General features: G+C 47.5%; 1 protein-coding gene across 3 annotated transcripts in view; it reads left to right on the top strand.

The window, feature by feature from the left end:
• Nucleotides 1-14,018, top strand: part of PPP1R12C (protein phosphatase 1 regulatory subunit 12C) — a 49,516-nt gene that overhangs the window by 25,244 nt on the left and 10,254 nt on the right. For 2 of the 3 annotated variants that reach the window (XM_081971782.1, XM_081971780.1), the window contains exons 8-12: nucleotides 3,441-3,583; nucleotides 3,669-3,763; nucleotides 8,233-8,421; nucleotides 12,433-12,528; nucleotides 13,068-13,162. In XM_081971782.1, coding sequence (XP_081827908.1) covers nucleotides 3,441-3,583; nucleotides 3,669-3,763; nucleotides 8,233-8,421; nucleotides 12,433-12,528; nucleotides 13,068-13,162 — 618 coding nt within the window. The remainder of the gene's footprint in view (nucleotides 1-3,440; nucleotides 3,584-3,668; nucleotides 3,764-8,232; nucleotides 8,422-12,432; nucleotides 12,529-13,067; nucleotides 13,163-14,018) is intronic. The other variant, XM_081971781.1, reaches the window with a different exon arrangement.

Genomic DNA, 14,018 nt, shown 5'->3' on the forward strand with positions numbered 1-14,018 from the left:
TTATGGTTTGAAATTGCAGCTGTCAGATTGGTCTGTTTGTTTGTGGTTATACGTTGAGCCTGTGCAAATTACAAGCGCCTGTTGTGAGGAAAGAAAATCTTCTACCAAGAGTCCTTGGCTGTCGTGCTCGGAGTAGGTTGGTCATTATGGCAAGCAGTTTTTGGATTTGTAAACAGATTGTCGGCCTGTTTATGAATGTTCAGGCATGGAGTAGGGTGGCCATTTTCTCATATGACTTCTGCCGTAGGAAACATTGTAGAGTGTAAGACAGTGTTTCTTAACCTTGTCAGCTTTAAGCTGTGTGGACTTTCAACTCCCAGAAATCTCCACAGACAGCAATGCTGAGAGTTGGAAGTTTACCACAGCTTATATTTGCTGGTTGAGAAAAATTGGTATAAGGCAGAGATGTCAAACTGGCGGCCTGCGGGCCAGATGCTTCACACGTAGGCCACGCCCATCCCAGCGCCAGGAAAAAAGTCACGTGATGCCGCGAGTTTGACACCTATAGTATAAGGCCGGGATGGCGAACCTAAGGCATGCAGGCGGCACGCAGAGCCATTTGTCAGGGCATGGGAGGCGTTGCCCTGTCAGCTGGGCAGCGCACATGCGCGCGCTGGCCAGTTGAGTTCAGCCTTTTTAAAGCCATTTTTCGCCCTCCCCAGGCTCCAGAGGCTTTATAGGAGCCTGGGGAGGGCAAAAAGAGCCTCCCTCGCCACCGCCCCCCCTCCCGGAGGCCCTCCGGAGGCTTCATGAGCTTCCCTGAAGATTCTGGAGCGCAAAAAAATGGCCCTATGGGCAAACCAGAAGTTTGGGAGCGCACTTCTGGTTTGCTCGTAGGGTTGGTTTAAGCCCTCCGGAGGCTTCAGGGACCTTCAGGAGGCTTTCCTGAAGGCTCGAGAGGACTAAAAACGAAACACTTCCGGTTTGCTCATAGGGTGGTTTTTTGTCCTCTGGAGGCTTCAGAGAAGCCTCCTGAAGGTCCCTGAAGCCTCCGGAGAGCCTCGGGGGGTGGAGGCTGTTTTCACTCTCCCCAGGCTCTTATAAAGCCTCTGGAGCCTGGGGAGGGCGAAAAAAGCATGCAAAAAATAGGGGGAGCGCCTCTTATGCATTGGTGGCGGTCATGCATTGCATTATGGGTGTAGCATGCCCGCACACAACCCCCCTGCGCTCCCCCCTCTTATGGCACGTGAGCCTAAAAAGGTTCGCCATCGCTGGTATAACACATGCAAGTCCTTTACCATCAAAGTTGGAATTAAACCAAGTTTGAGTGACGTTATTATTCTTGCACTTTCACCTATGTGGCACTGAGCACACATGAGTACCACTGGTCTTTGATTATTGAGAGGGGTTGGGACTGAGATTTTCATTTGCTAAATAATGTGGCCGTAAAGTACAATGTCACACATGACATAGTGATGGAAATTCCAACATTTCGGGTTGCTGTCTTTAAGTGAATCACCGTGGATTGTAAAGCATGGACGTCATATGGTCGCTATTTACAACCTCCCGCTGGCTTCCCCATTGACTTTGCTTGTAGAAAGCTGTCAGGGTTGCAAATGGTGGTCACGTGACTATGGGATGCTGCAGTGTTGAAATTGTGAGCTACGCGAGGAGCTCCTGGATCACAATCACATAACTGCAGGAATGCTGTGGCCATCAAACCAAAAGGCCAGTCATAGCTGTCGCTCGCTCCATTGTGAGTTTGAACAGTCCTTGAATGAACGAGTGGTTGTTAAATGAGGACCACCTATCTGTTCTTGGATCTAGACTGGTTGGATGTTTCTTAAATAGCAATAGCCCTTAGACTTACCGTGTTTCTCAGAAAATAAGACCGAGTCTTATTTTCTTTTAGACTTGAAAATAAGCACCTGGGCTTATTTTCGAGGCAGTCTTACTTTTTTCGAGGTGCAGCAGGCCAGACTCGGTGAGCTGGATGCGCCATGGACACACCGTCACCTCCATTCATTTGTGCTGAGCTTGAGGAATGGATGACTGGCGGGAAAATCTCCCTCCCTCTTTTCCTCCTGATTGCCAAAACGCCTCCATTCCAAACACTGGAAGTTCCGAATGGAGGCGACGGTATGTCCAGCTCACTGAGTCACCAAAAAGCCTCCTGCAAGCCTCCCCAGAAGAGGAGGGAAAGCAAAGCAGCTGGCTGTGCAGCTGCCGGCTTCAGGGAAGTGGCCCAACAAGCAGAAGTGCTGCACCTAGAAAGAGAAGGGCAAAATTTGCGCTGCCCTAAGGGGCCAGCGGGCTGCAGCCGGACAGTTCCCCCACACACACACAATGCTAGTCGTGGTGGCCATGACCATCCCCCGGGCTTATTTTCGGGGTAGGCGTAATATTAGGCCCACCCCCCAAAAAAATTGGGGTTGGGCTTATTATGGAGGTGGGTCGTGTTTTCGGAGAAAAAGGTTATATACCGCTTCACAGTGCTTTTACAGCCCTCTCTAAGCGGTTTACAGAGCCAACCTATTGCCCCCAACAATCTGAGTCCTCATTTTACCCACCTCGGAAGGATGGAAGGCTGAGTAACTTTGAGCCTGGTGAGATTCCAACTGCCCAATTGCAGGCAGCCAGCAGTCAGCAGAAATAGCCTGCAGTACTGCACTCTAACCACTGCGCCACCACGGCTCTTTTTAAATAGTCTGAAATCAATATTAGAAAACAAAAAGGAATGTATTATCTCAAAGACAGAGATTTATATCATACCAATTGGACTTGGGCAACTAATATATTTAAACAAACAAACAAGTAAGTAATCAGTCCTTCTCTAAATTGTTCCAGGCCTAAATCTTTGTAGTAGAAGATGCCAGCCAAGAAATAAGGAGCCATAGAGCCGTGATGATGAACCTATGGCAAGCGTGCCACAGGTGGCATGTGGAGCCCTCTCTGCGGGCATGCGAGCCAGCTCAGCTCCACTGCGCATGTGCACGGGCCTCCCACCGGCTAGCTGATTTTTGGGTCTCTGCCACACATGTAGGAAACACGTGTACATGTATGTGTGTGTGTGGGTCATGAATGCGGGGGGTTCCGTCCTCCCGCGGTCCATTTTTTTGTCCCAGGCTTCAGGGAGGCCTGCTGGTCCGAAAAGGGTGCTGGTGGGAGCACGTGTGTGCGGGCGTCGTTCAGGGGGCGTTGCATTATGGGTGTGAGCACACACATGATTTTGGCATGCAAGGACAAAAAGGTTAGCCATCACTGCCATAGAATGCTAACCTGCTTCATCAAGTAGTAACTTGAACCAAGTGATAACTATGGAAATGGAAGAGATAGAACCAGTGGGTGACTACATGGCTTGGAGTCATCGCCTTGCCATGTTGTTTAGTTTGGCCTGAGTACATACACAACTGGCTTTGTGACCTATACCTGTGGCAGGGTAAGCGAGCGAGATCTTTCCAGCTTCTTCTCCTGTCCATCCCTCCCTTTGATTCTCCTAGGAGCTCCGTATGCCGCATGAGCAGCAAAGAAAAGATCTCCGTCCAAGACCAGTCAAAGGAGCGGAAGACCTTGGGTACCATTGCTGTTGGCGAAGAGGAGACCAGTTCGGCTTCGGAGGGGGATGAAACGCCCGAATCCAATGGTGAGTGGAGGGAAGCCGTAGCCAAGCGCCCTCATCCTGACAGGACGCCATGGGCTGATTGCTAATGGCTCCCCATCTCTTGCAGAAGTCAAGGCTGCTCCCCCAGCAGACGGTGGTGCGGTGAATGGAGTGTCTGTGACTCCTATTAGGCCTCTGTCCCCGGGTCCTCTTGGGCCAAAGGTAAGGCAAGGCATTGTGGCGGCAAAGGAGGTCAGGTGTTTTTGAACTTCCTCTCTCCATTGTCTCAATTTCCTTCTACAGTTGTGGGTCCAGATAGAATCATTTCTGGTACTGTGATGTGGTTGAAATCCAACTCCTCCATCCACACTCTAAACAATTTTACTAGAGCCCAAGATAGAGGGTGACAAACGCACTTCATGGGCACTATTCCTTCACGCCACTTAGTACGGGATTGCAGGTGCTAGTAGGGGTGCGATTCTACCGGTTCGGATCGTTTCTGGCCCAATCGGTAGCTCCAGACGATCAGCTGAGAGCAAACCAGATCACGTCAATGTCAGAAATCAAGGACATGTGACACTGCAAAAGGCCATAAATTTGGGCCAGTTGCCAGGCATCCGAAATTCAGTCATGTGACCAAGGGTGTCAGAACTTTGAATCTGGGCTTGCAGTCCCTTTTTCAGGGTCCTATGTAACTTTGAATGGTAGCTAAGCAACCGCTAGTAAGTCGAGGACCACTTGTAGAGGAATTTCATTGGTAACATTTCTGTCCCCAAAAAACTTCCCTCAAGTAGATAACTAGCACAGCTGACGCTATCAAGGCCTAAATATTGTGCCTCGGCTGGTTATGTTTGATGAGTCATATAACTTTCAAATACTCAGCAAAGTTTTTCTTTGCAAAGGGAGCCCCTGAACTCTTAATTTCGCAGGGGAAGTAGGACCTTAGTCCTGCACTCCACTCTCTAAATAGAAACATAATAATTTTCCCCTTAGAAATGTTACATTTTCTTCTCTTCCAGCCCTCCATTCAGTTTTCCATGGCACAAAGCTTGTGATGAATTCATCTCAATGCACTTTTTTTAAAGTATCCCTTCACCTAGCATGCTTGATTAACCCTTTATTACTTGCTCCGACTTTTCCCCTGCTTTTGGGATACTGCAACAAGTACATCTAGGAACTACATTTGCAAAGAGGCCTTTTTTGGTCGGACCTCCTCTTTCTGCCTCCTCCATTCTGTTGCGTGTCATCTCTTACCTGCGCTGTATAAAATACCTCCAACATTCTGTTTCCTTTCCCCCTTTTCCCTGTTCTGACATTTTTTTCCTGTGTCCTCCATCCATTGTGAAATGCATCTCCTCCTCCTCCTCCTCCTCCTCCTCCTCCTCCTCCTCCTCCTCCTCCTCCTCCTCCTCCTCCTCGCTTTCTCATTCCACCTGCTCGCTCCAGCCACAGTTTTGTCTTCATTTTGCCTCTGTGCTGCCTATCCCAAGCCCTCTGGTGCCTTCCACATGGAGACAACGCTTGCGTAAAACAGGGATCGTTCTGGTGCCCCAAAAGGGGCAAATGACTGCTGTGAGTGCCCCGCCAAAAAAAAAAAAATGAGGAGGGGAGCCAAGAGGGCTGTATCTTTGCGCATTTGTCTCCAGGAAGCCCAAAATAGGGCTTTTAAAAAAAAAAAATCTCTTAATCCGCTGTTGGTAGCTGAGTCAGTCTTCGACTGTGAGTGGAGTGGAGAGAGGCTTCTTCACAGGAACCCCTGCCTGCTGTTCTCTTGGCTGTTCATCCCTTTGGTGTCCCGTGAGATTAAAGGAAAATCCCGACTTTGTACATGCCACTATGGGAAAAGATTCTGGCAAGCATCTCCTGGAAACAGGATGCGGGGCTGCTGATAACGCTGCAGTTCCCTCTCTGTCCACTGTGGGGAGCGGTGCTTTTGTTTATCTGTGCATATAAGAATGCTGGCGTTTGGGAAGAAAGAGTTGTTTAAGCAGCCGAAAGACGCCCGAGGGAGGAAATGAAGAGGGACGCTAAGATTATAAACTATTGGGGTCAAGCGGTACTTCAGTAGGGAGGTTGGCCCTTGAGCTACAAGAGTTGCAAAGTCTGAAGCTGTTTGATCTTTCCCTGGGGGGAATATAGATAGGGGGAAAGGAGAGAAAGAAGTGTGTTACAACTAACACAGCTGGGGAGTGGGAAGGGCAAAGAGGGAAGCAGTAAACAGTAACAGAGTTGGAAAGGACCTTGGAGGTCATCTAGTCCAACCCCCTGCTGTCGCAGGAGACCTGTACTAGGGATTCGAACCACCAAACTGCTGACCTTTCTGATCGACAAGCTCGGTGTCTTAGCCACTGAGCCCACCTAGTCAGGCGGGAAAAAAACGGTAGCGACGAGGGAGGGACGTTGGTCTCACCTTCTGCATTCATCATTGGCATGATGGTGACTGTTCTCCAGCATTACCTCTGAAAGAATGTAACTCAGGAAGATTGCCCACCTGTTCAGAAGATATCCAGATATAGTGAATTGTAGAGTTGGGCTGTGTGAAGCAGACAAGGGAATCCCATTCAACGAAAGCGAAATTCTTCCAGAATGGAGAGCCTGGGATATGGCAGCGGACATGATTTTTCTAAAACTTCCGAAACTTCACACTTCTGAAAGTTTGGTAATGCAATAAAGGCAGTTTTCCAGGACCTGCTGTTTCCTCTGCCCTGATAGCATTTTGAAATTCTGCGTGTGTGTGAGTGTGATTCTGGGCAGCTCTTCTCACGGCGAACATTAAGCTCTTCCAATTTTGGAATTTGCATTGGCAAGGGCTTCATGATGGGATGCGAGGGACAGGTCTTGCAAAGACTCTGGACTGTCAGAAATGCAAGAGGTCTTCTAGAAAGACTTTGGGAGCAGCCGTGTGTGTGTGTGTGTGTGTGTGTGTGTGTGTGGTCTCATTGGTCCCTCATACAATGTTTATATTAATGTAAATGTACATTATTGGGCAGCCCTGCTTGAGAAGTTGCTTCCTAACAATCCCAGGACTCCTTGCTTCTAAATTGTATTCTAAGCAGCTACGTATATATAATAGAGTGATTCCTCCATTGTTTCCCCCTTCGTTTGTTCGTTTGTACAAACAATAATTTCTACAGTGCCCAGAGGAACCCGAAGCAATTTACAGTACAATAAAAATGTCAAAACTCAGATCTTATCCAGCCAACTAAGCACCCAAGAACTACCTTCACTCACGCATTCTGCCAAATATAAAAGGTTTTAAAGGCCTTTCTTAAGGTTGGTAGGTTGGCAGTATCCTTCATCTCAAGAGGCAGGTGTTTTTAATATATGCAAGAATGTCTTTAAGAAAAAGGTTTCCAGGAATTGCTACTTTGAGAAGATGGCAGTCCTGGCTCCTTTCACCTGAGGTATAGCTCAGCCTGAAATCCTACCTCCGTGTTCAGGCATGCTCTGGAACATCTGAGGATGTGCCAAGCAGCTATTCCTCAGTAATCTCTGAAAGCTTTCAGATGATAAAAAGGGATCTTCTGATAAGGGCAACCTTGGGTGGCTTGGACCCTTTCCTACACCACCTGCTTCGGAAAAATGAATCGGAGCCCCTGGCTAGATGACTGTGGAAGTACTATCCTCCTTGCCTTGAAGCCCAATCAATTCTGTTTCTTCTCATATTGGTACCCCCCACCTCCCCACACACACATACAGCCCTGCTTCTCCTGTAATTCCTCAAGAGAGAGAAGGGAAAATGAAAAGTTGCCACTTTATCACTGAGTTAGGAGTCTGGTGTATCTATTGCAAGCCAGAATTTTGGGGTTGCTTCTTCTCTTAAGATAGGGGTGTCCAAACCTGACAACTTCAATTCCCAGAATTCCCCAGCCAGCATGGCTGGTTGAGGAATTCTGGGAGTTGAAGTCCACAGATTTTAAAGTTGTCAAGTTTGGAGGCCCCACTCTCTTTAAGGAATCCTCACTTATTCAGGTCTTGAATTCCTTGTCCTAGCACAGAGGTGTCAAACTCAAGGCCCGGGGGCTGGATCTGTCCCGAGAGGTGCTTAGATCTAGCCTGCAGGGCCACCCTGGAAATAGTAAAAGACTGATCTCTGCCAGTGAAAACGGAGCTCAGTGAGGCTGTTTGTGCTTCCCCTCACTCCCGCCGGGCACCATTTTGCTGGCAGAGGAATAGCAAAACAAACTAAAATCAAAACAAAATGAGAAATGATTCCCCTTTTGCATTTGAGCATGTAAGAAGGGACAGGAAAGGAGAAAGGGAAAGAGGAAAGACAAAGAAAAAGAGGGGAAGATGGGAAGAGAGCAAGGAAGGAAAAAGAAAGAAAGACGAAGAAAAAAGGAGAATGAGGGGAGAAGGAAGGAGATTATAATGAGGGCGGGAGGGTCTGGGGGAAGTCCTGCCTTGGCACTTGGACACCACGGGTGCCCCCCCCCCTTGTGACATGAGTGAGCTGGCCACGCCCACCCCAGCCCCTGAGGTCAAACACAACCCTGATGCGGCCCTCAACGAAATCGAATTTGACACCCCTGTTTTAGTCCAACCTCTGTACCCACCTTGCTCCTTACAGTTCTGTTCTTTTAAGTGAGAATTCCCTTTATCCATCCTGACTCCCTTTCCTTCCTTTTCTCTCTGCTTCCTCTCTTTATCCCTTCCTGCTCTACCCCTCCTCTTCTGTTCCTCCCCACCAGTTCATCGGAGGACCCAGCCGCACCACGGAGCCAAGTAGCTTGCCAGCGCCAGCCACATGGAGGCAGAGCCTGCGCAAAACCAGCAGCTTCGGTGTATTGCAGGATGCCAAGCTGGATGAAGGGATGCCCAAGGGGGGCAGCGGCATCAAGCGTTCGGCATCCAGTCCTCGGCTCGATACAGAAGAAAAGGTGAGTTGGGCAGAGACAAAGTTGGCTGAGAGGCCAGGTCGGGCATGGATAGCCTCACCATTAGGTTAAACTGTATCATTTGTCTCAGGTGGTTGATGATTCCGAGAGTTGGCGGCAGCCATGTGTTGTTGGAAACACCTTTGCAACACTTGGCCTGCCATGCACTTCTAAGCTAGCCTGCTGCAGTCAGGTGTAGTGGAGGGTGGCCTCGAGAAATATGAAAGTCTTGGATTGCTCTCCCTTCATTCAAGGAACAAGAGAGGGGCGCCAGCTCTTCTGGTCCCCTAGACAGGGCAACTGGCCCTCGTGCCATAAGGCATTTTAAACAGTAGCCTTTCTTGTCTTATCTGAATCCAGGCAAAGGAAGATCCTTCAGTTCGTGGGGAAGAGTTGGTAAAAGGTTCAGGCTTATATTTGACAGTTTTGGTTTCTGTTTCATTTACCCACTGTCTCATCAGTTGTCCAATTAAATGTCTTCTTTTTTTAAGTGCAGAGAAGAGCAACTAGGATGATTAAAGGCCTGGAGACTAAAACATGGAGAAGGGTCGCAGGAACTGGGTAAAGCTAGCCTAGAGAAAAGAAGGGTTAAGGGTGACATAGCAGTATTCCAGTATTTGAGGGGCTGCCACAGAGGAGGGGATCAATTTATATTCCAAAGCACCAGAAGGTAAGACAAGAAACAACAAATGGAAACTAATCAAGGAGAGAAGCAACCCAGAATTAAAGAGAAACTTCCCAGCAGTGAGAACAATTAACCAGAGGAACGGCTTGTGGGTGCTTCATCACTGGAGGTTTTAAAGAAGAGACTGGACGGCCATTTTGTCTGAAATGGTGTGGGGTCTGCTGCTACAGCAGCGGGGTTGGGATAGAAGACCTTCAAGGTTCCTTCCAGCTTTATTCTGATTAATTGATCTCCTTAAACAAATGCCAATAGCACTTAGACTTGCATACCGCTTCATAGTGCTTTACAATATTCTCTAAAAGGTTTACAGAGTCAGGATCTTCCTCCAACACCCTGGTTCCTCGTTTTACTTCAGAAAGATGGAAGGCTGGGTGAAATTTGATTTACAATTTAAAGAGGAGGCAAGATCAAAGGAAACCCATAAATAGGTCAAAACGAGCCCACAATATCAGATGAAAAGCTAAACTAGCTCTAGATTTTATCTCATAATTCTAGGCAATATATCAGCTGAGTAATATTTAAAGGACGTATTTCATAATGGAGGTACCTCTGAAGAAGGAAGTATTGCAGAGTAAGGCAGTAGGAAATGATCTTAATTTTCAGGCAAGAGATGTAGACTTTTGGAGATCCTAGGTTGAAAGGTATGCAAGCCGGCCATTTTGAAATGACTTTTGTTGTGTATGTACCGTATTTTTTGGAGTATAAGACACACCAAGATTTTGAAGAGGTAAATTTTAAAAAAAGTTTTTGCACTCTGCAGACCTCCCAAACCTTCTGCACGTCTCATTTTTTGTGAAAAACGGGGCATGCAGAGAGTTTGAGAGGCCTGCAAATTGGTGCCGGGAAAGGGGGGGGGGAAAGCCCATTTTTTGCCAAACAAGGGGAGATACATAGCCTTTAGGAGGCTTGTAGAGTGCTCCTGGGGGCTGGGGGGGGGGGCAAAAACGAGCAAAAAGCAGCCCATTTTTTCCTCTTTTTTGCCCTCCCCAGCTCCCAGGAGCATTTTGCACGCCTCCCAAACCCTCTGCATGTCCATTTTTGTGAAGGGGGCAGGGTTTTGGGAGGCCAAAAATGTTGTATTCAGTGTATAAGGTGCACCCAGATTTTCACCCTCTTTTGGGGGGTAAAAAGGTGCGGCTTATACTCCGAAAAATACAGTAATAGGAACGTCAGGTACTTTCTGGTTTGTCATCTTCTACCACTTTTGGTAGAATGACCTTCTGGCTTTCATGATTGAAAACGCATGAACAGCCATTGGAGAGATGTTGAGATCCCTCAGGAGGAGGAGGAGGGCCTCTTGGTCCTCCAGGGTAGAGCCCTTTCATATCTAATGACGTGAACAGGTAGTCCTCGACTTAGGACCCAGCCCAAAATTTCTGTTGCTAAGTGAAATGTGTGTTGAGTTTTTCCCCATTTTGCAACCTTTCAAGCCACTATTGTTAAGTGTATCACTGCAGTTGTTAAGTTAGTAATACAGTCGCATTTGGCTTCCCCCATTGACTTTGCTTGTCAGAAGGTTACAAAAGATGATCATGTGATCCCAGGACACTGCAACGGTCATAAATATGAGTCAGTTGTCAAGTGTTTCACTTTTGACGCGACCGTGGGAATGTTGCAATGATCGTAGGTGTGAAAAACAGTCGTGCGTCACTGTTTTCAGTTCCATTGTAACGGTCACTAAACGAGTTGCTTTAAGTCGAAGATTACATGTAGGAGAAATGCCAAATACTGCCCACAAGCAAGACATGTGCTGTATAAAATGGGACAAAACTCACTTAACAACTGTGTCACTTAGAAACATACATTTTGGGCTCAATAGTGCTCATAAGGAACATGGTGGCTCAGTGGCTAAGACGCTGAGATTGTCGATCAGAGAGATCGGCAGTTCGGGGGTTCGAATCCCTAGTGCCGCGTAACAGAGTGAGCTCCCATTACTTGTCCCAGCTTCTGCCAACCTAGCCGTTTGAATGCATGTAAAAATGCAAGTAGAAAATATAGGAGCCACCTTTGGTGGGAAGGTAATGGCATTCCATTTGCCTTTGGCGTTCAGCCATGCCAGCCACATGACCATGGAGACGTCTTCGGACAGCACTGACTCTTCGGCTTTGAGATGTGCATCACCCCCCTAGAGTCGGGAATGACTAGCACATATGTGAATCATTACCTTTACCTTAGTGCTCATAAGTTGAGAACTACCTTGTATTTTTTTTAAAGTTTGAGGAGCAGCAGTTTCTGATGTCCGGAAAGCTTCTGCAACTTACAAGAGATGATGTTGACTAGATAATCAGCCTTCTAGAGCAGAAAGTCTTCAACCTTGGCAATTTTAAGACTGGTGGACTTCAACATGCTGGCTGGGGAATTCTGAGAGTTGCAATCCACAAGTCTTAAAGTTGCCAAGAGTGGCACCCTAGAGTCTTCTTAATGGCTGACCAAAGAACAGCTAGGTACATTTAAAAAAATAACAACAACCTCCAAGCAAAATACCTGTAGTTAAACCTCTGACAGACTTGTATAAAAGGCTGGAAAATCGCCCTTACTTCCTTTCTAGTGACACTATCCAGCTTTAGGGCCCCCCAGATGTAAAACAGCTGCCTCGTCTTGGCTTAGATCAGTGTTTCTCAACCTTGGCGACTTTTAAGTCCTGTGGACTTCAACTCCCAAAACCCCCCAACCAGCACTGGCTGGGGAATTCTGGGAATTGAAGTCCACAGGACTTAAAGTCGCCAAGGTTGAGAAACGCTGGCTTAGATAGAATGGATCAGGTTGAGAAGAGTTGGAGACACCTGTTCTGAGGTCAGAATGGGTTATTTTAGGATGGGTAAATTCTGCCATACCACACTTTGCCCACTTCTCCTTGCGAACTATGAACTGCTTTGAGAACATGCTGAATATTGCTGCCCTGGGTTAAGTTTTCAAGAGCCGGTCTTATTATTTCTGAAGCCTTGGGGCTTCAGGGCAGATCATCTTTATGGGGGTTCTCCCCCCCCCCCCATGATGCAAACAAAGCCAAAACCGTGGTTGTTGAGGAAGAAGAAACTCATTTTCGTGCTTAGCACTCTTTTTTTTTTTTCAAAAGCAGAACACTTTATTTTTCTTCTTCCCCTGCTTTTTACTTACTCCCTTCTTTCCGACCTCAGATCTAGCAGCCTATTAGCCCTGTCGGTGTGCTCTAGTGGGGGTTTGTTTCCCTACCAGTGGGGTGGATTTTCAGCATGGGGTTTCAGGACACGGATTTCGCCACCAGTATGTCTCTGCTGTGCCCTCTTTTCTTTTCTTTCTCTTTCCCTCCCTCTCCCTCCCGATCCTGTCATTGCCTGTATTATCTGCAGCAAGACATCCAAGAGCTCTTGAAGAAGTGGAGCAAGAATCCCATTGGCCCATGGTTAGCCAATAGGAACACCGCTTCTGAGCCACCTGGTGACCCGGTAGGAGTCTCTACCCATCAGAGTGGGTGGCTGGATTACCTTCCTTGCTAGTTTTGCTTGGTTTGGGCAGGGGAGGGTTAAGCGTGGGTGGGTGGGTGGGGTGGAGGTCCTTAGCTTGAGAGCTATGGATGTATAAAGGGAAATGGGCACCAGCAACCTCCTGGTGGGTATCACATATGGTCCAGGATTCTACTGGAGATCCTTTTGTTTCAGTTTTCCTTTCACTTCTGCTCTTTCCCCAGTCTTTTAACATTTTTTTTCTTCTTCTGTCTGGGCCACAGCCACCCTGTAAGAGAGACAGTATTGAAGCTTTTTGTGTCCTTTCTCCTTCATCTTTGGTAGAGCAGTTCACTAGCATTAAGGGAGAGATATCCGTGCCCTCCCTGTCACAGAAACGCAGAGTTCACATTAGTGGGCCCCTCCTGAATCTCCACCTAGCCTCTGAGCAGCCCCCACTCCTAGTCCGAATAGAAGGTCACAGTGAAACAGCTGTCAATCATCATCTATACTTTCTTTCCTTTTTCCATCTTCTTTTACAGAACAAAGAGCCACGCCTGGCACGAGTAATCCCAACTCCCACTCGCCGGATCTTTGCCCTCCCAGACACAGAACCCCACCGAGATCCCCGGCGCACGTGAGTAGTCTTATCATGGATAAACTAAAATAGCTTGAGAGGCCTAGATTGGAATCTTGTTCAGACATGAAACAGGTTAGCCAAAAAGGACCGGTTGGCTTTTCCCAGGCAGGGTGGATGCTCACCTCTTCCTCTTCCCCTAGTGAGGGTGGATCTCTTGATGTTCTTGAGTGGTGAAACCCACTAAGTAAAAATGAGTTAGGAGATCTTTGATGTTAGGTTTTCTACTCCCAAGTATCGCCAGCCGTTGGCCATATTAGCAACGGCTACTGCGAGTTTGAAGGAAGATTTGCTCTTGGACTTCTAAGCATTAGGATAGATTGGGATACTTTTAGATTCTGAGTAGAGAATGGACGTGGTGGCTCAGTGGCTAAGATGTTGAGCTTGTCGTTCAGAGAGATTGGCAGTTCGGCGGTTCGAATCCCTAGCGCCGCCTAACAGAGTGACCTCCCGTTACTTGTCCCAGCTTCTGCCTACCTAGCAGTTTGAAAGCATGTAAATGCAAGTAGAAAAATAAGAACCACCTTTGGTGGGAAAGTAACAGTGCTCCGTGCGCCTTCGGTGCTTAGTAATGCCGGCCACATGACCACAGAGACGTCTTCGGACAGCGCTGGCTCTTCGGCTTTGAAACAGATGAGCATTGCCCCCTAGAGTCAGGAACGACTAGCACTTATGTGCGAGGGGAACCTTTACCTTTAGAGAATGGTATCACTGGAAGATAGAAATATTTGGCAAAGTGAAGCTGTTTTGCTTTCCAGTGAGCGTTACAGTTTCAGTTAATTTATTTGGTCTTTTAAAAGCACCCTTATCAATTTCGAGTAAGGTGCTATATCAGTTCGCTTTTTACTGTTCGCAG

The sequence above is a fragment of the Natrix helvetica genome (assembly GCF_964273705.1).
Source record: "Natrix helvetica genome assembly, chromosome: Z".
In the NCBI taxonomy this organism is placed as follows: domain Eukaryota; kingdom Metazoa; phylum Chordata; class Lepidosauria; order Squamata; family Natricidae; genus Natrix; species Natrix helvetica.